The 23468-nt window shown below is 46.9% G+C and overlaps 1 protein-coding gene across 1 annotated transcript in view; it reads right to left on the minus strand.

Annotated features, from left to right (window-relative positions):
• ulk1b (unc-51 like autophagy activating kinase 1) overlaps positions 1-23468 on the minus strand; it is a 101347-nt gene that overhangs the window by 74599 nt on the left and 3280 nt on the right. Inside the window, 2 exon segments of the mRNA XM_052032212.1 lie at positions 2613-2649; positions 4003-4035. Of these exon segments, the coding sequence (XP_051888172.1) occupies positions 2613-2649; positions 4003-4035 (70 nt within the window).

Raw genomic sequence — 23468 nt, forward strand, 5'->3', positions numbered from 1 at the left:
CACAGTGCTGGAGAAGTCTCCCTCCTGCACTGTGACCACTGGGCTGTGGAGTGCTCTCATTCCCCTACACAATGGAACACACAAAGCAGTTGTCCAATTCTTTACATGAGTGTTGTCACAAGACACTCATCCATTTGCTCAATGGTAAGCAAACAATTACAGCGATTTTAGATTCTGCAGACTCTGTCCACAGTAAAATCTTTACCAAGTGGTCAGTTCTATCTGCACTCAAAGCAAGTACGTTGGTTATCAGCAATGAGTCACAGCCTGTTCAAATTACAATGTTTTCTAAGCACCTGAACACAATTAGAACAGTAGGTGACGAGGTTAAATGGGTACCAGCTGAAAGATATTAAAGATTAATAAATATAATAATGACCTATACACCCACCACAAATCACGAGAAGGGAAATTTCAACCTGACACTACTCATTACAGACAATGCACGGGTTTCAGGACACCCGATAGGCCAACATAAGCACAATGGTTTCTCCTGATGATATTACAAGGAGAAGCAACAGTAAACACTTAGGGCTAGTAACCTCCAGTCAATGCCAACAATGGGTAAACCAAATACCCAGGCAAATTCCAGGCTCTGGTGTAGCTCTGGTGAACACTGAAAAAACAGAATTTGCTTCTACTGCACCACATGGCTGGTCAAGGGCAAGGGATGCAGACGGTACCTGGCTTATGAGAGAAGGGCTTGTATTTTTCCAGTGCCCTTGGTTTACCCAGTGTGTCGCAACCACTGGAGTGCTTCTGAAGTGCAGTCAGTGCTGCAATTATTGAGCTGCAACAAGCAAGCTGTGCACAGCAAGATCAGAGCCAAAGTCAAAAATAAAGTCAAAGTCAAAAGGGGAGTTTATTGCCACATGCACAAGTCCATGTGTGCACAGGTGCAATGAAAAACTTACTTGCAGCAGCATCACAGGCACGTAGCATCAGATAAGCAGTAATGTGACCACAATTAGGCAATCTGTTTTCTGAAGTTGGTTGAGGGATAAATATTGGCCAGGAATCCGGGTAAATCCCCCAGCGTTAGAGATGGGGTTGTGGAATTTTTACCATCAGAGTGGTGGAATTCAGGTCTAACACTTCATCCAACATCACTGCTCTTTCATTGTCACTGGGTCTAAGACTCGGGTGTAAGCCTCCCCAGTAACACCCTGGGGGCACCTTCACCAGAAGGACTGCAGTGGTTAGAAGGCAGCTCCCACCTTCTCAAGGGCAATGAAGGGGATCCCCATCCTGAGAATAAATAACTTGTCCCTTAGAATGAGCATGACAAGAATGGGGAAGAATTGAATGTCACCCCTTGGAGACCCATCGAGGAGATCAATGCCAGAGTGCCCAGATTCGGCTGTGCCCCGCAAGTCGTGGGCACTGGTGTGAGTAATGGAGAGACTGGTTCTGCCTCTGGTACCGTTGTCAACATCTGGTCTTAAGGTCCACCCGACAAATGGCTTCTTATTCCCCTAGGATCAACCCCGGGAGGGATCAGGCTGGAGATGGGATGAGTGGGAACCTTGGAAAGAAACCTTATAGCTGAAATCCATGTGGTCTAGGCCTTGACAGCCTGGCCCCCTAACCTCAGGCAACCCAATCGTGCTTTCACTTTCATTGGGCTAGTCTTGCTGGAGGTGTGTGGGCTGTAGAGTGATACCGTCCCTCCTGCTGTGACCACCAACACCAGGCTCGGTGTACATGGGCTGCAAGGGAATGGAAACACATTGAGGTCCCAATCATCCTCACCTAAGAAGCAAATACTCATTCTGTTGGGCCGTATTATCTAAATGGCACACTTGCCTCAGAGTTGGAGGGCCATGGGTGCAAGTGCCACTCTAGTCCCACCTGGTACCGTAGTGAGGCAGTGGTGCACTGAGAGAGACTTTTGGTTAAGCCATTTATTGGAGCTTGCCTCCCCTCCATGGACTCTGTCTACACTTCTCACTGCCTTGGTAAAGCAGCCAGCATAATCAAAGACCCCACCCACCCCGGACATTCTCTCTTCTCCCCCCTCCCATCGGGCAGAAGATACAAAAGCCCGAAAGCACGTACCACCAGGCTCAAGGACAGCTTCTATCCCGCTGTAATAAGACTATTGAACGGTTCTCTAGTACGATGAGATAGACTCTTGACTTCACAATCTACCTCGTCATGGCTTGCACCTTATTGTCTGCCTGCACTGCACTTTCTCTGTAACTGTAACACTACACTTTGCATTCTGATATTGTTTTCCCTTGTATTACCTCGATGTACTGTTGTAATGAAATGATCTGTATGGATGGCATGCAAAACAAAGTTTTTCACTGTACCTCAGTACTTGTGACAATAATAAAACAATTTACCAATTTAATTTAATTTATGGTGCAAAAATTGCTGTTTGAATTACTTCAGGAGCATTTCATTGGCTGTAAAGCATTTTGGGTGTGGTAAAGTGGTGAAAGGTCTTCTCTCACTCTCCATTAGATACATCAGGCAGAAACAATTGTAAACCCCACCGTCTCTACACTGGGTGAATACCATCAGCACGGATGGGATATTGTCTAAACGGGACCAATCAAAAGCTTCTTGAATTTATCACTGTACAAATCCATTTATTGAAGACTTACACTGAAGATAATCGGCAAGATCACCCCCATTGCAGTACTGAAAAAAAACACACCATGGGTCAGTGAGTAAAGGCACACATCCAAGATGTCAGATACAATCCAAAACTGATCATTAGCTGGGGTGTAATGAGAACACATCCCAGAGAGCAAACCTTAAACCTGAGAGAATCCTGGAAAACTGCTCGCTGTAACTGTAAAATACACCAAAATTCCAAGCTTAGCGGCTTCGCTCTGATATCGGTGTTGGATCTGATGTTTGTGTTGGATCTGATGTCGGTGTTGGATCTGATGTTGGTGTTGGATCTGATGTTGGTGTTGGATCTGACCTCTGGTGTGGACCTAGGGTTAGTGTTCGGGTGACATTTTTGTCCGGTCACAGGTTGTGACTTGTGAGTTGGCATTGTCACTGACAATGCCAGCATTAATTGTCCATCCCTAATTGCCCAAGTTGAGGAGGCAGTTAAAGTCGTAGGGGGCGGGGTCTGGAGTCACATTTGGCCAGACTGGGGTAGACGGCAGATGTTTCCCATCAAAGGACGCTAGCAAACAGGTGGGATTTTACAACAAGCCAGCAGTTACATGGTGGCTGTTACTAAGACGAGCTTTTATTTTGTTGTAAAGTCCAGACATTTAAAAAATTTCAGGTAAAATTCCTTACACAGTGAATGACAGGGCCCTGGGGAATGTTGTAGAACAGAGTGAGCAAGTACATAGTTCCCTGAAAGTGGTGTCACAGGGAGACAACCTGGTAAGGAAGATGTTTGGTACTCTTGCCTTCATCAGGTGGGGCATTGAATAACAGAGTTTGGATGTCATGTTACAGCTGTACAAGACATTGGTGAGATTGTTCTTGGAGCATTGTGTACAGTTCTCGTTGCCACACTACAGGAACAACGTGATTAAGCTAGAGAGAGTGCAGAAAAGTTTCACAAGGATTTTGCCCAGATTTGAGGGCTTGAGTTATAAGGAGACACAGGATAGGCTGGGACTGTTTTCCCTGAAGCGAGGGAGGCTGAGGGGTGACCTCACAGAGGTTTATAAAATCACGAGAGGCATTTCCCAGGGTAGGGGAGTGTAAAAGTAGAGGTCATAGGTTTAAGGTGAGGGGGAAGATTTAAAGGGGACCTAAGGGGCAAGTTTTTCCACACACAGGGTGGTGGGTGTATGGAATGAGCTGTCAGAGCAAGTGGTAAAGGCAGGTACAATGACATCATTTAAAGGACACTTGGACAGGTGCATGGAAAGGAAAAGTTTGGAGGGATGTGGCCCAAATGCAGCAAATGGGGGTAGCTCAGGTAGGCACCTTGGTTGTCATGGAGGAGTTGGGCCAAAGGGCCTGTTTCCATGCTGTATAACTCTATTTAACTCTATGACATGTGGTTCAACTCACCTCCATCACCAGATAGACAGAATTTGCCATCTCCTGTGAAATACAAAGAGAAGAAATGAGGACATTGCGATGGATTAAATTCTTGTGTAAGACACCCATTTCTGGGCCACAGACATGGGTTAACATTTCTGGTCACACTTTGAGCAGTTTGCATTGTAAACCGTGATGTCAATATTTCCCATTCAGTCTTGTTTCAGTGCAGTCCAAGGTTCTGGTCACCAGCTGGGCTCTGATGTCCCTCTAGTCCTTCCCTCTCAACATGGGCGGAAAATACAACACTCATTTGTTTGTGAACAACGTAATTCAAGTAAAACTTACAACAAATTTTCAAACTAGCAAATCTAATGCTTCTGTGCTTGTAAACGTTACCCTTTGTGAGTGGTTGCTGTAAGGTGGTAAGAGCAGCTGTGTGCATGTGCTCTAATTCATCTTTTATTCAATCTCAGGACATGAGGATCAGCAGCACGGTGAGTGCTCTCCGCACATGCACAAACCCTCCTCAACTAGCTCCCGTATCATTTCATTGTCATTTCATAAGTGGAGCCGGAGGAACTCAGCAGGTCGAGCAGCATCTGTGGGGGGAGAGGAGTTATTGACGTTTCAGATTGGAACCCCGCATCGCGATAGTTGCTCCAGATTCCAGCATCTGCAGTCTCTTGTGTCTCCGTTTCAAAAGTGGACCCGAGTCAAACTCATTGTTGTAGGACTGGAGTCACATATAGGCCAGACCAGGTAAGGACAGCAGGCATCCTTTCTTCACTGGTGAACCAGAGGATCTTTATAATGTCTATAATGGTCATCATCACCATGAATCGCTTCTTAACTCCAGATTTTAACTCCCATTGTTAAGGGCAATACATCAGGGGCACATCCCTCCCCACCATCAGTAGTATCCACAGGAGGCGCTGCCTCAAGAAGGCAACATCCACCATCAAAGATCCCCACCATCCGGGCCGTGCCATCTTCTCACAGCTCCCATCGGGTAGGAGGTACAGAAGCCTGAAGTCCCACACCACCAGGTTCAGGAACAGCTACTTCCCTTCAACCATTCGGTTCTTGAACCAACCGGCACAACTCTAATCACTGCAGTTTAGCAACACTATGACCACTTTGATCACTTCACACTCAAATGGACTTTTTTTTGCTCTAATTGTGTTCTTTCTTGTTAAAATTGTGTTTAATTTATGCTAATTGATGTTTTTCTTCTGAATGTTGTGTATCTGATGCTCTGTGCCTGTGATGCTGCTGCAAGTAAGTTTTTCATTGCATCTGTGCACACATGGACTTGTGCATCTGACAATAAACTCGACTTTGACTTTAATCAAACTCATGTTTTTGATAAACAATAAAGGCCTCTCGATTTTCTTGGTCATTAATGAAACAGCTACATCTGGATGCTTCCCTGATGGTTGATGAGTGTGAAATATCTTCACTGCATTGGGTGTGAGGTCAAGTGAACCCTTGTGGCTTTTACAGTACCACTATCGTTACATCTGCGGCTGATCAGTAGGCAGTGGCATGCTGGAAACACCAGGGACTGATCTGGTGACAGATCTGGAGATACCATGCTGGACTCTGGAGCAACACACAAAATGCTGGTGGAGCTCAGCGGGTCGGGCAGCATCTGTGGAGGGAAATGGACAGTCGACGTTTCGGGTTGAGACCCTTCATCTGGATGGCCTGCAGTAGTATGCATATTTTTTGTTCTAATTGTGTTCTTTCTTGTAAAAATTGGGTATAATTTATGTTTAATTTATGATTTTCTTGTGAATGCTGCTTATCTGATGCTCTGTGCCTGTGATGCTACTGCAAGTAAGATTTTCATTGCACCTGTGCACACATGGACTTGTGCATCGGACAATGAACTCAACTTTAACTTTGACATTTTCACTGATAAAGAAACAGAATATGCTGCAGAAATCCAGCAGGTCAGGCAGCGTCTGTAGAGAGAGAAACAGTTTCAGGTCTGAAATGTTAACTCTGTTCTCTCTCTCCACAGAGGCTGCCTGACTCGGGTATCTGCAGCATATTCTGGTTTTATTTCAGATATGCAGCATCTGTTTCTTGGTTTTGGTTAACGTTCAACCCGCTGGGAACACATCCCTCTGTCTCGATGTTTCCCAAAACATATCATCCACAAAGGAGTTTAAGATCCAACACTGAGCTGACAGACAGAGGACAAATTAATCTCCTGACTTTAAGTAGCTTATAATAGATTTTGATATGCAGACACATCTGAATATGTACACAGCTGAGGAACCAAAATGTACAATGGAATCTCATGTCGCACTCTCTGGGTAAGCCCCACTATTCATATTTTTCATATATTCAGATCGGCTTTTGACACAAGAGGCCATTTGGCCCATTGAGTCAATGCCAGCTCTCAGAACAATCCCATCAATCTCATCCCCCCACTTATTTCCCTGTAATCTGTTCTCTCTCACGTGCTCATTAACACAAACAAACAGAGAAATGCTGGAAGAACTCAGCCAGTCAAGCAGTGTCTATAGAAAGAGGAACCAGTTAGTGTTTCAGATCAAAGACACTTCACCAGAACAGAAAGAGAGACTCTATAAAGAGTCATAAAGTTGTGCAGCATAGAAACAGGCCCTTCGGCCCACTATGTCCCTGCCGACCATCATGCCGATCTACACCAATCCCACTGGCCTGCATTAATTCCATACCCCTCTAGGTCCTGCTCATTCAAGTACCTGTCCAGATGCCTCTTAACGCCTTCTCTGGCAGCTCATTCCAGATACCAACTACCCTGTGTATGTAATATTTACCCCTCAGATCCCCTTACTAGGGTTTTCTCTGCCCCTGACATGAAATGTTAACTGATTTCTCTTTCCACATATGCTGCTTGACTGGCTGAGTTCTTCTATTTTCCAACATCTTCAGTTTTATTTGTTTCCCATTAAAAATCCTGATTTTCCCAGCAGCCTCCTACCACTTGGGATATTTTACAAGAACCAATTAGTCTAACAATCAGCACATCGATAAAGGTGAACTCTTGATCTCTCAATCTACCTTGCTGTGGCCCTTGCATTTTATTTGTCTGTCTGCACTGCACTTCCTCTGTAACTATATTCTGATTTTTTTTCTTCTTTTTAATGTATGAGGAGCGTTTGATGTCTCTGGGCCTGTCCTCAGTGGAGTTCAGAAGGATGAGGGGAAGATCTCATTGAAACCTACCGGACAATGAAAGGCCTGGATAGAGCGGACGTGGAGAGGATGTTTCCATCAGTGGAAGAGTCCAGGATCTGAGGGCACAACCTCAGAATAAAAGTACATCCTTTTAGGACTGAGGTGAGGAAGAATTTCTTCAACCAGAGGGTGGTGAATCTGCGAAATTCGTTGCCACAGAGGACTGTGGAGGCCAATTCATTGGGTGTATTTAAGGCAGAGATTGATGGGTTCTTGATCGGTAAGTGTGGTTAAGGGTTGCAGGGAGAAGGAGGGAGAATGGGGTTGAAAAAAATCAGCCATGACTTGATGGGTCAAATGGCCTAATTCTGCTCCTGTATCTGATGGTCTAACGTATGGAATGATCTGTCCAGATGGCACGCAAACAAAACCTTTTCACTGTATCTCAGTACATGCACCAATAATAACACAATTACCAAATCCCAAAGATTTGGGAGGAAACTGAAGCACCAGGTTATTGGCCAGTGAACATTCAGGGGAAGGGGAGGATTGGAGGGATGGTTTTTCCATTATAAACAACCTGCGTTGCTATAGCAGCTTTAACATTGTAAAAATTTCCCAAGGTGCTTCACAGGAGTGTTATCAAATAAACAGGCAATGAGCTACGTTAGACTATCAGGCAGGTGACCTGATAGAGGTCATAAAGTCATAGAGCACTACAGCACAGAAACAGGACCTTCGGCCCATCTACTCCATGCCGGCCTGGTTATCTGCCTAGTCCCATCTACCTGCACCCGGACAATATCCTTCCAAGCCCCTCCCATCCAAACTTCTCTTAAATGTTACAATTGAACCCACATCCACCACTTCCACTGGCAGCTCGTTCCACACTCGCACCACCCTCTGAGTGAAGTTGTTCCCCCTCGGATTCCCCTTAAATATTTCACCTTTCACCCTAACCTATGACCTCTAGTTCTAGTCTCACCCAACTGAAAAAGCCTGCATACATTCACCCTATCTATACCCCTCATAATTTTGTATACCTCTATAAGATCTCCCCTCATTCTCCTGCGCTCCAGGGAATAAAGTCCTCACCAATTCATCCTTTCCCTATAACTCAAGTCCTGGGAACACCCGTGTAAATTTTCTCTGGACTCTTTCAAGCTAATTGATATCTTTCCTGTAGGTAGGTGACCAGAACTGCACACAATACTCTAAGTATGGCGTCACCAAAATCTTGTACAACTTCAATATAACATCCCAAGTCCTGTACTCTGTGCCCTGATTATAATATTGTAATATATAGGTATATAAAATAGGTATATAAAAATAGGTATATAAAATTATGAGGGGGATAGATGGGGTAAGAACCTTATTCCTTTGATGGAACGTAGGTACAAGGTGAGAAGTAGGGTGGTTGCAGGGGATCTGAGGGGGAGTTCTTTCATACAGAGAATGTTTGGACTCTGGAAGGTGCTGCCTGAGGAGGTGGTGGAGGCAGAGACACTTAAGTTGCCACGGCATAGAAGGCTAGAGGGACAGGTTTAAGGTGAGAGGGAAAGAGTTAAAGTGGATCTGCGGGGCAACTTCTTCACACAGAGGGCGTGGGGATATGGAACGAGCTGCCAGAGGAAGTGGTAGAGGTGGGTACAATTGCAACGTTTAAAAGACACTTGGACAGGTACACGGATAGAACACAGAACACCATAGCTCAGTACAGGCCCTTCGGCCCACACTGTTGTGCTGACATTTTATCCTGCTCTGAGATCTACCTAACCCTTCCCTCCCACATAGCCCTCCATTTCTCTATCATTCATGTGTCTATCTAAGAGTCTCTTAAATGTCCCTAATGTATCTGCCCCCACAACCTCTGCCGGCAGTGCATTCCACACACCCACCACGCTCTGTGTAAAGAAAACCTTACCCCTGACTTGATATTGCGAGTCAGGGACAGATTCGTTCTTTGGGAGATCATGCCAATTGGGTCGTATATTGAAACAGCTGACAGACTTTCAAACAGTTGAAATAGGGCGGAGGTCAGACGTTGGGGTGAAACAGGGGAGTAGCAGGTTTCAAAAGGTTTCAAGGGGTATAGGCCAAACCCCGGCAAATGGGACTAGCTTAGCCTGGTCGGCATGGACAGGTTGGGCCGAAGGGCCTGGTTCTGTGCTGTATGACTCTACAACTATTCAATTCTGTTTGCTGTAAGGGTTTCACACACAGCCTGAGCTCCAAACTGTCCCGGGAGCTGAGCTCTGATCCCAGTGCAGACTCCTGGAATCTCACACTGCCAAGCGAACACGGGAGAGGAAGGGGTTAAAAGCTGGGGGAGGAGAGGTTCTCTCTGCCGCCAGCCAGCAACGGTTGACAAGCTGCACACAGCAGCCAATCGCAGCTTGGCTCCTTGCCTGCCCGCTGCATTGTTTGCAGCGGCTGAGCCACTTCCTCTGCTCAGGGAATCACGGCTTGTGAGGGACTCAGACACCACAGATTGGGGAGAGCAGCCCAAATGTCCACACACAGTCCTGAGTCGGTGCCCGGCCCCTCCCGGTAGCAGACAGCTGGGGCCCAGCTGGCAGCACCCGGACTCACAGGGCCGCAGGTTCACGTCCCGCCTGGGGATGTGAAGGTGGGACCTGATCTCTGGCACAGGGGTGCAGGGCTGAGGGAGTGCCACACTGCCTTCCCAGGAGACTTTACAGTGGAGCTCTGACTGGATGCACAAAGTGCCACAGCATTACTGCCAAAAATAACAGGGGCTGCTCGCCCTAGTTGTCCAGACCTATCATTTAATCCTCAATCTAACAAAGGATGTGGAAGCTTTGGAGAGGGTGCAAAAGAGGTTCACCAGGACACTGCCTGGATTAGAGGGCATGTGCTATGAGGAGAGGTTGGACAAACTTGGGTTGTTTTCTCTGGAGCATCGGAGGCTGAGAGGAGATCCGATAGAAGTTTATAGTATTATGAGGGGAACAGACAGAGTAGACAGCCGGTATCTTTTCCCCAGGGTGGAAATAACTAATACTAAAGGACATGCATTTAAGGTGAGAGGAAGAAAGTTCAAAGGAGATGTGCGGGGGCAAGTTTTTTACACAGAGAGCGGTGGGTGCCTGGAATGTGCTGCCAGGGGTGGTGGTGGAGGTAGACATGATAGAGGCATTTAAGAGGCCCTTAGATAGGCGCATGGATATGCAGGGAATGGGGGGGGGATACGGACCATGTGCAGGCAGAAGGGATTAGGTGTCATTGACTTAATCAGTTTGGCACAACATTGTGGGCTGAAGGCCTGTTCCTGTGCTGTACTGTTCTATGTTCTTTCGCATGGATCAGCCTGTGGGATCTTGCTGTGCACTGAAGATCCGGATGAGTTTATTACCATATACAGCAGGACGGAATGAAATTCCTCGCTTCCCCTCAGCAGAAGAAAGGGCCCCATTGGTTGGAGATCTCTTTGAGACATGGTCAGACCGTGAACCTGACTCATTCTGCGAGGTCAGGAGACCTCATGACAACTGGCACATTCACAGAAGAACTATTTCAGGACTGGAGCTGTGTAACGCAAACAGTGGTTGTTTGAGTGTGTCTGTCTGTCAGTAGCTGTGTCATAGGACACTGAAGCAAACAAGGCAAGCAGAAATATCCTTAGCCACCCCTTCTTTCTACTGCACTACTTCAGATTACATGACAATCTTTGCACCATTCTGCTGTTTTGCACTCGTTGCTGTCTCTATTTTTGTATCTATTATCACCATGTGCACTGTTTACTCTGTGAGCTTCACACAAGCAAGAAATTGCACGCTGGTGCATATGACAATAAACCTAATGTAATCCCCTCTCTGCCAACACCCAGACGTTAACAGCTAATAACAACCATTTCTTCGATGCTTTAAGCTCCTTCAGCATCCCTTGGCATCTGAGCTTTGTCAGACAAAGTCTAACATGGAGCCACTTAAGAAAGATATTCGTGACCCAAATGCTTAATTATAAGAAGCAGGTTTGTCAAGGATGAGGAGAAAGTGATTTGTGTTACTATAGCACCTTTTACAACTGCATGATGTCCCAAAACACTTTCCGGCCAATGAGCTTATTTTCAAGTGTAGTCACCGTTGTAAAGTAGGAAACGCAATGGCTGGGTTTCCACAAAGCAAGATCCCACATATAGCAATCTGGTAACAAACAGATAATCTACTTTTTTTTACAATATTCATTTTCCAGATTTGTAATGTATTGCCCATCCCTCACTGCCCCTGAGAAGGTGAGAGTGAGTCACCTTCTTGAACCGCTGCAGTCCTTCTGGTGAAGGTGCTCCCACAGTACTGTTGGGGAGGGAGTTGCAGGATTCAGACCCACTGACCATGAAGGAACGGCGAGATACTTCCGAGTGAGGATGGTTCACGGCTCTGTTTGACTGAAGGATAAATATTGGTCCCAGGACACACAGAAGAACTCCCTTGTCCTTCACCAAAGTAGAGCTGTGAGATGCTTTACTTCCACTCAAGAGGCAGTCAGGACCTGCGTTTAACAGCCAATCCAACTGTGCAGCACTACCCCTGTACTACACTCGAATGTCAGCATGGACGCTTGTGTCCAGTGGGAAATGGAGGCACAACCTTCAGCAAGAGGCAAAAGTGCATGCCTGAAGTGGAGAGACAAGCAAGATGCAGAGGGTTTTACTGAGGGCATTCCACAGCTCGGGGCTGACGCAGATAAAGACAAGGCTGCCAGTGGTGGAGTGATGGGAACTGGGGAATGATCAGTTGGGGGATACAAGATTTCAGAGGACTGGAGAGAGGTGTGAGAAGCTGCCCCAAAGAGATCGGAAAACCAACAGAATTTTAACAAACAAGGCTTTGCTTAATTTGAAGGCAGTGGTCAGTCAGTGGGCACAGTGGGCAGTCAATGGGCACAGGCCCAAGGCAATGGTCAGTCAATGGACATAGGGCCAAGGCAGTGGTCAGTCAGTGGGCACAGGGCCACAGCAGTGGTCAGTCGGTGGGCACAGAGCCATGGCAGTGGGCAGTGAGTGGGCACAGTGGTCAGTCAGTGGGCACAGGGCCACGGCAGTGGTCAGTCAGTGGGCACAGAGCCATGGCAGTGGTCAGTCAGTGGGCACAGTGGTCAGTCACTGGGCACAGGACCATGGCAGTGGTCAGTGAGTGGGCACAGTGGTCAGTCAGTGGGCACAAAGCCACAGCAGTGGTCAGTGAGTGGGCACAGAGCCAAGGCAGTGACAGGTTTACTGCATGTTTAGTGTTGCTGAGTAGTAGGAGGACAACACGAACCAGGCTCACATTGCTTACCCTGCCCCAGGGAAGTTCACAGATGGGTCAGAGAACACCTAACAATGGAGAAGTCTGACAGACTGACTGAAACCTGGGAACGTACCTTATCCGTGAGTGGCAGCCACCACCCCACCCTCCTCCCCACCAACCTACCGTGATCCGAGCACACCAACGCCCCAACCTCCATTCTCTCACACCATTTTCAAACAGCTCAACTCAGAGAGGAGCAACTGTGAGAGGGTAGGGAGTGGGAACGAGAGCCGGTGGCAAAGCGGTTCAGTGAGTACAGCTGCTGCTTCACAGTTCCAACAATCCCAACCTCCGGCGCTGTCTGTGTGGAGTTTGCACGTTCTCCCTGTGACTGTGTGGGTTTCTTCCGGGTGCTGCGGTTTCCTCCCACATCCCAAAGACATGTACATTGGAGGTTCACTGGCTGCTGTAAGTTGTCTCTCGTGTGTAGGTGAGGGGTGTAACTTGGAGGGAGTTTATAGGAATGTGGGGCGTGTCGGAAAATCAGTGGGGAACTAGATTACTCTGTGAGCTGGCACAAAGAACGGGCCAGAATGGTCTCCTTCAATATCATAAGGAAATATGGAAAGAACACAAGTCAAGACTAAGCAAATAAAACATCAAACATCTCTAATCTTTCAATGGTACTTAACGGAGGAGTGGTCAGGAAAAACAACTGATTACAGCTTAAAATCTAATCGAAAACAGTTCCTGTGGATATGGAGGCAATAATTTGCAATGTCTTTGATAAATCATTCAGATCTGAAGAACTGTAAGCCTTCCCTAGGGGATATACACCACAGACAGTTGCCAACATCATCACGTCTTAGACCTGCTGAAATGAGAACAAACTAAAACAGAAATTCACTGCACACACATGCCAACTACATTCCATTTACAATATGGTTCTATTAAGTTAAAGGTCCCAGTTCTAAACTCAGAGTGTTCCTTGAAGCTTATTCTTCTCTTTCAGTAGGTGAATCACAAGTTTTAGGAAATGGCCAATAGCTCAACGCCTCTTCGAGCACCAATTTTGAACAAGGGCCATTTTCTGCACTGTGTTATAAAGGTTCATAAACCACAACAACAGTCTATTTTTGTCAACTGTATTTAAGCTGGGAAAAACATCCCGAGACATTTCACAGGAGTGATTACCAAACAAAATCTGCTATCAAGCCACACAAGGACAGGTGACCAAGAGCTTGTTCACAGATGAAGAGAGGGAGGCAGCGAGGCCTACAGAAGGAATTCCAGCACAGGCAGGAGCTGAGGCAGCTTAAAGCAGGGCTGTCAATAGTGGAGGGATTAAACCTGGGAACGTATGAGAGGCCAGAACTGGAGAAGCACAGAGATCTGAGAGAGCTGGACTACTGGAAGAGATTGCAGGGAGAAAGAGGGATGAGGCCAGGGAGAAACAGGAAAACAAGGATAGGAATTTTAAGCGTTAGTGTTGCTGGACTGGGAACCAGAGTAGATCAATGAGAATTTGTGCAAGGACTGCATAATTGGTATATATTGATTCACCTTTCTTTCAAATAGGTTTTAAGGTGAACTGTGGCACTGCTCCTGATAACTCAGTACACACAGGAACGTAAGAAGCTGCAGAGAGTAGTGGACTCAGCTGAATACATCACGGGCACATCCCTCCTCACCATCGGTGGTATCTACAGGAGGCACTGTCTCAGGAAGGCAGCATATATCATCAAAGATCCCCACCATCTGGGCCATGCCATCTTCTCGCAGCTACCATCGGGCAGGAGGTACAGAAGCCTGAAGTCCCACACCACCAGGTTCAGGAACAGCTACTTCCCTTCAACCATTCGATCCTTGAACCAACCGGCACAACCCTAATCACTACAGTTTAGCAACACTTTGACAACTTTGCACTACAATGGATTTTTTTTGTGTTCTAATTGTGTCCTTTCTTGTACAAACTGTGTATAATGTATGTTAAACTTGTGTTTTTCTTCTGAATGCTGCTAATCTGATGCTCTGTGCCTGTGATGCTGCTGCAAGTAAGTTTTTCATTGCACCTGTGCACACATGGACTTGTGCATCGGACAATAAACTCGACTTTGATTTTGACTTTTGTCATTGGGAAAGAAACTCTGAAATCACATCAGATAGTGATTCAAAGGCTTTGATTCCTCATTGCAGTTTGCCTGTGCAGGCACTGAGTGACACAGCCTGCCGGGGAGATTTTCCTCACCGAGTTGTCAGCGAAATACTCGGTTCCCACTCCAGTGACAGGTGGAGAACCAGCATTTGGAAGGTCTCTGAAAATGCATGGCCAACCAAGGGAGCTAACCATGCCACCCGTATGGTCAGCCCTGGGAGGGGCTCTGACGAGACCCGTCCGAATGCAATTTGTCAACCCCACCCAATAGGTGTGAAGACTGTATTGAAATGAGTTTGTCCACTCTGTTGTCCCATGAGGAAAGGTTAAGCAAGTCGGGTCGATACACTTGGAGTGTAGAAGAATGAGGGGTCATCTCACTGAGATATACAACATCCTCAGGGGACTTGACAAGGTGGACAGGGTTTTGTTAAAGAACAATATGGGACATTTTACTTTGGTTACAAATATTCTAATATTGAATGTGAGGCATATGAGGAGAACAATGGGTGAGAACCGCACTAATTTCTGGACATCTCCAAACTTGTTACTACCCAATACAGATTCAGATCAGTTTATTGTCATATACAGCAGGGTGCAATAAAACTCCTTGCCCACATAAAGATATCATCAAATAATGAAATGATAATCAGTCCTTAATGACCTCTGCCCTCCTCGTATAACAACACAAGAAATGGGGGGAGCAGTTGGCCATAACATGGCTGACACTCATTTGTATCAACCACAGTTCCCCACCCAATCCCCCATAACCCTTGACTTCCAAACGGTCCAAAACTCAATGTCTCAACCTTGAAAATGATCAGTGACTGCACCTCCACAACACTCCTTGATAGAAGGTTCCAAAGACTCAAAGCCCAGGTGAGGAAACTTCTTCCCATCATGTGGCTGAACGTTATTCTGGAATCATGCCCCTTAGCTTTAGACTTCCTACAGGACTGTACTGCTACTGCAAAACAACAAACTTCATGCCATATAAGTCAGTGATAATAAACATGATTCTGATTCTGACTCATTCTCTCAGTTTTCACCCTTCCAAGCTTCCTGAAGACCTTATGTGTCTTAATGAGATTACCTCTTATCCTCTTAAACTCCAGACAGCCAAGGGCCAGTTGCTTAATCTTTGTAATTTTGTTGCTTCAGAGACCCGGGTTCAATCCTGACCTCGGGTGCTGTCTGTGTGGAGTCTGCACGTTCTCCCCATATCTGCATGGGTTTCCACCGGGTGCTCCGGTTTCCTCCCACATCCTAAAGACGTATGGGTTGGTAGGTTAATTGGCAGTTGTCACTTGCCCCGAGTGTGTGGGTGAGGGGTAGAACCTGGGGCAACTTGATGAAAATGTGGAGAGAATATTGGTATTGGTTTATTATTGTCACTTGTACTGTGGTACAGTGAAAAACTTGCATACTGATCGTACAGGTCAATTCATTACACAGTGCAGTTACATTGAGTTAGTACTGAGTGCATTGATGTAGTACAGGTAAAAACAATAACAGTACAGAGTAAAGTGTCACAGCTACAGAGAAAGTGCAGTGCAATAAAGTGCAAGGTCACAACAAGGTAGATCGTGAGGTCAGAGTCCATCTCATCGTATAAGGGAACCATTCAATAGCCTTATCACAGTGGGGTAGAACAATGGGATTAATGCAAGGCTAATGTAAATGGGTGGTCAATGGACTCGATGGGCTGATGAGCCTGTTTCTTGCTGTACCTCTCTATGACTCCATGATTCTTTATGTATAAGACAATTGCCACACCCCATGAATCAATTTGGTAAATTTTACTGTTCCAGCTCTAAGTGAAAAGGGATCCTTCCTTTGATGAGGAGGCTCAAACTGGACCTATTGCTTTGCCACCACACCGCACTTGGCCCGGGTTTATCTGATATTGGTCTTGTGAAGTGCCTGGGGTGCCTTCCAGTTAAGGGCACTGTGCAGATGCAAGTGTTACCGTACTGCTATCCTAGAGCTCCCAACACTCGGCTTCTATCTAATCTCCCTAAACCCCTGTAACTTCCAATGCCCAGATCAAATCACCCCTTTAAACTGCTCCAATACACCCCGCCAAGTGTGAGCATTCTCACATTCTCCATATAAGCCTGGTTTAAATCTATTAATGGAGCAGGCACCAAATACTAGGTGGGGTTTTCAATTAAGTAACAATCCTTTCATCCCCTCAATTAATCTGCAGTGTGTACTAAACACGGCACAGAGGCAGCGATAGTCAAACACAGGAACTCAGGCAGACTAACAACTTGTGGCTGCCGTTAGCTACAGCATTAAAGTTGCTCCATTAAAACTATCATGAAATCGACCGTTCTTGCAGGTATTGATTTGTATAAGAAACAGATAGAGCAATAAACTCCCCAGGCTCGTATGTGTTTACATTGATCACCGTTTGCTGAATTCCACCTGACTTCATGATGCTGGAATCTGGAGCAAAAAACAAACTGCCAGAGGAACTCAGTGGGTCGAGCAGCATCTGTGGAGGCAAAGGGATGGTCGACAATTTGGGTCAAGACCCTGTGCAGGGTCTTTACCCGAAATGCTGACTAACTTCATCATGGGTGGGCCGGTGTAGTGCTTGTGTTTCTGGACCAGTTACCCAGACTGATCCCAGACACATTACATGAGTTCAAATTCCAGCACTGTTGCTTAGGAATTTAATATCAATAAATAAATAGATCTGGAAATAAAAATCAGTACCAGCAATGGTGACCTTGAAACTATAAAATAATGGATTGTTTCTCTCTCTAACTTCCCTCATTCATTTGTTAACTGGATGCCACAGGTAACACTGTGAAGATCAAAAAACTGCAGATGTTGGGGTGGGAAGGTTGTCCTGTCAAGAGAGGCAAGACGGTTTAGTTCATAGAGTTTAGAAGAATGAGGGGTGACCCTATTCGAACATATACGACCCTAAGGGAGATTGAATGGGTAGTTGTTGAGGTGATTTCACCACTGGGAGTGTCACGAACAAGGGGACACAGCTACAAAGTAAGGGTCAGTCATGTAAAACTGAGATGCATCGAAATGTCTTCTCTCAGCGGGTAGTGAGTCTCTGGAATTCTCTGTCCCCCCCCCAAGGTGGTCAAAGATCCTGATGAAGAGTCTTTGACTAGAAACATTAACTTTCCACAGAGAGCATGTGTCACCTTATGTGATGAGATGGACTCTTGACCTCACAATCTACCTTGTATGACCTTGCACCTTATTGTCTACCTGCAATGCATTTCCCTGTAGCTGTGACACTTTACTCTGCATGCTGTTATTGTTTTTACCTTGTACTACCTCAATGCGGTACTACCTGGATGAGGAAGTGGAGGGGTGGGTTAGTAAATTTGCGGATGACATGAAGGTTGGGGGTGTTGTGGATAGTTTGGAGGGCTGCCAGAGGTTACAGAGGGATATAGATAGGATGCAGAGTTGGGCTGAGAAGTGGCAGATGCAGTTCAACCCAGATAAGAGTGAAGTGGTTCATTTTGGTAGGTCAAATATGTTGGTGGAATATAGTCTTAATGGTAGGACTCTTGGCAGGGTGGAGGATCAGAGGGATCTTGGGGTCCGAGTCCATAGGACACTCAAAGTGGTGGCGCAGGTTGACTCTGTGGTTAAGAAGGCATATGGTGTATTGTCCTTCATCAATCGGGGAACTGAATTTAGGAGCCGGGAGGTATTGTTGCAGCTATATAGGTCCCTGGTCAGACCCCACTTGGAGTACTGTGCTCAGTTCTGGTCGCCTCACTACAGGAAAGATGTGGAAGCCATAGAAAGGGTGCAGAGGAGATTTACAAGTATGCTGCCTGGAATGCGGAGCATGCCTTATGAAAGCAGGTTGAGGGAACTTGGACTTTTCTCCTTGGAGAGACGGAGGATGAGGGGGGACCTGATAGAGGTGTATAAGATGATGAGAGGTATTGATAGGGTAGGTAGTCAGAGGCTTCTCCCCAGGGCTGAATTGGTGACCACAAGAGGACATAGGTTTAAGGTGCTGGCGAGTAGATATAGAGGAGATGTCAGGGGTAAGTTTCTTACTCAGAGTGGTGAGTGTGTGGAATGGGCTGCTGGAAATGGTGGTGGAGGCTGATACGATAGGGTCTTTCAAGAGACTGTTAGATAGGTATGTGGAGCTGAGTGAAATAGAGGGCTACGGGTAAGCCTAGTAATTTCTAGGGTAGGGACATGTTCGGCACAGCTTTGTGGGCCAAAAGGCCTGAATTGTGCTGTAATTGTTCTATGTTCTAATGCACTGTGTAATGAATTGACCTGTATGATTGGTGTGCAAGACAAGTTTTTCACCGTACTTTGGTACAAGTGACAATAATAAACCAATTCCAATACCTCAACAACTTGATCTCCACACCATTACAGTCATATCTTTGATTCTACGGTTTATTAAATTTTATAGTATCTACAGGTGGAGCAGCTTCAAGAAGGCAACATCCATCATCAAAGATCCCCACTATCTGGGCCGTGCCATCTTCTCACAGCTCCCATTGGGCAGGAGGTACAGAAACCTGAAGTCCCACACCACCAGGTTCAGGAACAGCAACCATTTGGTTCTTGAACCAACCAGTACAGCCCTAATCACTACAGCTTAGCAACACTATCACCACTTTGCACTAAAATGGACTTTGTACTTTTTTTGTTCTAATTGTGCTCTTTCTTGTAAAAATTTTGTTTAATTTGTGGTTTTCTTGTGAATGCTGCTTATCTGATGCTTTGTGCCTGTGGGGCTGCTACAAGTGAGTTTTTCGTTGCACCTGTGCACACATGGAGTTGTGCAGATGACAATAAACTCGACTTTGAACTTTAATCTTCAGTCTACCCATCTCCCTCCCTGCAACTTAAAACACCCGTTTTCTGACTTCCTCAGTTGTTATGAAGGGTCTTTGACCAGAAATGTAATTTTAACTGTGTTTCTCCCTCCATAGATGCTGCCTGGCCCACTGAATGTTTCCAGCATTTTCTGATTTTGAACATAGAACAGTACAGCACAGGAACAGGACCTTCGGCCCACAATGTTGTGCCGAACTAAGTAATTTCTGAAAATTTCTAGAAATTATTTTGTTTTAGATTTCCAGCATCTGCCACATTTTGCTTTGCAGACAAGGTTGTCCCTAATGTCTTCTAGAGTCATAGAGTCAAACAGCAGGGAATTGGCCCTTCGGATATCTCTCCCACACTGACCATCGACACCCATCCACACTAGTCCCATTTACCAGCACTTGGTTTGTAAACCTCCATCCCTTGGCAATTCAAGTGCTCACTCAGATACATTTTAAATGTTGTAAGGATTTGTTGTAAAAGTTTATTTACACAGAGAGTGGTGGGTGCCTGGAACGGGCTGCCAGGGGTGGGGGTGGAAGAGGAGGCAATAGTGGCATTTAGGAGGCATTTAGACAGGCACATGAACATGCAGGGAATGGAGAGACAGGGATTGTGTGCAGGCAGATAGGATTAGTTTAATTTGGCATCAAGGTTGGCACAGACATGGTGGGCCGAAGGGCCTGTTCCCCTGCTGTGATGTTCTATGTACTGCTTTCCTTACCCTCACCAGTTGAATTGCTACAATTCAAAAGCACTTGCTGCAGTGACTGAGGATGTTTGGAATTAGGGAAATGAGGAACAAACATGCAACTTTTTCTTTTCTTCCTGTTAGCATATTCTCCTGCTGTATCCCTTGTGTGTTTATGCAGCTTTCCCTTAAGAATACCAATGCTATTTGCCTCAAGCTATGGGAGTGGGTTCCGCACTCTCACTGGAGAAACTCACATGAACAGATGCTTTGAAGAATACTGGAGACACAGGAGACTGCAGATGCTGAAATTATGGGGCAACACACAATCTGCTGTAAGAACTCGGCAGGTCAAGCAGCATCTGTGGAAGTTGACAGTCGACGTTTTGGGTCGAAACCCTTAACCAAAACGTCAACAATTCCTCCGCGCCCCCCACCCCCCCACCACAGATGCTGCTCGACCCGCTGAGTTCCTCCAGCAGATTGTTTGTTGCTTTGGAGAACACTTTTGTCTCAGAGCGCCACGGCAATGCTGACATTCTGTCGTTTTAATTCTCTGTCCCACCCCCACTCTGACCTCTCTGTCTTCAACACCCAACATTGGCCTCACAATGCTGAACATCAGCTGACGGAACAGTTCACCTTCCATCTGGACACAGCACAGCCCTCAACACTTAATACTGAAGTGAACAATTTTAGGTAACCACTTCTCGCGCTACTGATGTGACTGGTATATAAAATCATGAGGGACAGAGATAGGATGAATGTATTAGGATAGACTTAGGTATACTGTACAAAATCATGATAAAGTGGATGAGGTGAGAGGGGAGAGATTTAATAGGAACCTGAGGGGTAACTTTTTCACCTGGATGGTGGTCCATATATGGAATGAGCTGCCAGAGGAAGTGGTTGAAGCAGGTACATTAAAAACATTTAAAAGGTACTTGGACGGGGACATGGATGGGAAATGTTAGAGGGATATGGGCCAAACGTGGGCAAATGGGATTAGTTTAGATGGACATCTTGGTCGGCATGGACCAGTTGGGCCGAAGGGCCTGTTTCCCTGCTGTGTGAGTTATGACTGTACCCCTGATTCAATGCATTCATTTTTTTTCCCGTCTCCAACTGCCAGTTTTTAAAGTAACTTGTTACCTTGCCAACTTTGGACTGGATCCTGCCATAGGTTTTCTCCAACCCTGCCCTAGAGGGCGTGTACTTAAGGTGAGAAGGGGTATGTTCAAAGGAGATGTGCAGGGCAAGTTATTTTACACAGAGAGTGGTGAGTGCCTGGAAAGGGGTGCCAGGGGTGGTGGTGGAGGCAGATACGACAGAGGGGTTTGAGTCTCTTGGATAGGAACATGAATGTGCAGAGAATGGACATTGTGCAGGCAGTTTAGTTAGGCTTTTAATTACTGGTCTAATTAGTTTGGCACAACATCGTGGGCTGAAGGGCCTGTTCCCGTGCTGTACTGTTCTATGTTTCCCCCTCTGCCATTTAAAGCAAGTGGTGAGGTGTTGGTGAGATTGCTTTTGGAGTATTGTGTACAGTTTGGTCACCCTGTTATAGGAAAGATGTTACTAAATTAGAAAGAGTGCAGAAAAGATTTACCAGGATGTTGCCTGGACTTGCGGGCCTGAGTTACAAGGAGAGGTTGCATAGACCAGGACTATAGAAGGTCATGAGGGGCATAGACAGGGTGAAAGCACACAGTCTTTTTCCCAGGGAGGGGGAGCTAAAAACAAGGGGGCATAGGTTTCAGATCAGACGCAAGAGATTTAAAAGGGACATCAGGGGCAGCTTCTTTACACAAAGGGTGGTGTGTATTTGCAATGAGCTGCCAGAAATAGTGGTTGAGGCGGGCACATTAGCGACATTTAAAAGCCATCTAGATAAGTCCATGGATGGGAGAGATTTAGAGGGCCATGGGCCAAACGTGGGCAGAGGGACCAAATTGGTAAATTGGTTTATTACTGTCACGTGTACCGAGGCACAGAGAGAAACTTTGTTCTGCCTGCCATCCACACAGATCATTTCATCACATCAGTGCATTGAGGAAGTACGAGGGAAAACAATAACAGAATGTAGACTCAAGTGTTAGAGTAACAGAGAAAGTGCAGTGCAGGCAGACAATAAGGTGCAAGGGCCACGACGAGGTAGATTGTGAGGTCAAGAGGTCCATCGTATCGTACTAGGGGACCGTTCCAGAATTCTAAGTCGCCGGGCAACACACAGCTGGCATGGAGGAGTTGGGCTGAGCCCTGTTTGCATGCTGTATGACTCCATGATGTGTGTCCCCTCGCCTTCCCAGTCTGATGAAGGGTCTCTGGCTCAAAGCGCCGACTGTGTTACCCCCCCACCATTGCTGCTGAGTGTTCCAGCCTTCCCTGAGTCTGTTCATAATACTCCCCCCTGACTTGGGACAGTTTCAAAAAGAAATATGATGAAAGTAGCCTTATCCTTGTTCAGCTGGTCACCAGCAACCTATGCAGGCTGGGTTATTTTTGGTGCTGCACTGTGCATTGCCCAGAGCTCCTGCAATGGGTAACATTAGTCATGTTTGCTGTAATGTCACATAAGGAGAGCCCGCTCTGCCCAATCAGCCCCAGCGCTGCGTGCAACAGCCTATCTTACGTACGGGCAGCGGCTGCCGCGCACTGGTGCCTGGGAGCTGTAGTCCGTGGGGGAGCCGCTTCTGCCGGAGCCGGAAGGAGTCGGACTACAGTTCCCAGCGGCCACAGCGGGCGAAGCTGCAGGCGCGGCGCAGGCGCACTACAGCTCCTCCGGAGCAAGGGCGAGTGTCAACAAAACCCATCAGCTGTCCGGCCGGCGCGCATGCGCGGTACTCAGCTGCGGCCAAACTGCAGGAGGCAGTGGGACAGATGCCCAGACCCAGGGGCAGAAGCCCAGACCCAGGGGCAGAAGCCCAGCTCCCCAGACCCAGGGGCAGAAGCCCAGCTCCCTAGACCCAGGGGCAGAAGCCCAGACCCAGGGGCAGAAGCCCAGCTCCCCAGACCCAGGGGCAGAAGCCCAGCTCCCTAGACCCAGGGGCAGAAGCCCAGAGCCAGGGGCAGAAGCCCAGACCCAGGGGCAGATGCCCAGACCCGGGGCAGATGCCCAGCTCCCCAGACCCAGGGACAGAAGCCCAGCTCCCCAGACCCAGGGACAGATGCCCAGACCCAGGGGCAGATGCCCAGCTCCCCAGACCCAGGGACAGATGCCCAGACCCAGGGGCAGATGCCCAGCTCCCCAGACCCAGGGACAGAAGCCCAGACCCAGGGGCAGAAGCCCAGCTCCCCAGACCCAGGGGCAGATGCCCAGCTCCCCAGACCCAGGGGCAGAAGCCCAGACCCAGGGGCAGAAGCCCAGCTCCCCAGA

Source organism: Pristis pectinata, chromosome 17, assembly GCF_009764475.1.
Source record: "Pristis pectinata isolate sPriPec2 chromosome 17, sPriPec2.1.pri, whole genome shotgun sequence".
NCBI classification, from domain to species: domain Eukaryota; kingdom Metazoa; phylum Chordata; class Chondrichthyes; order Rhinopristiformes; family Pristidae; genus Pristis; species Pristis pectinata.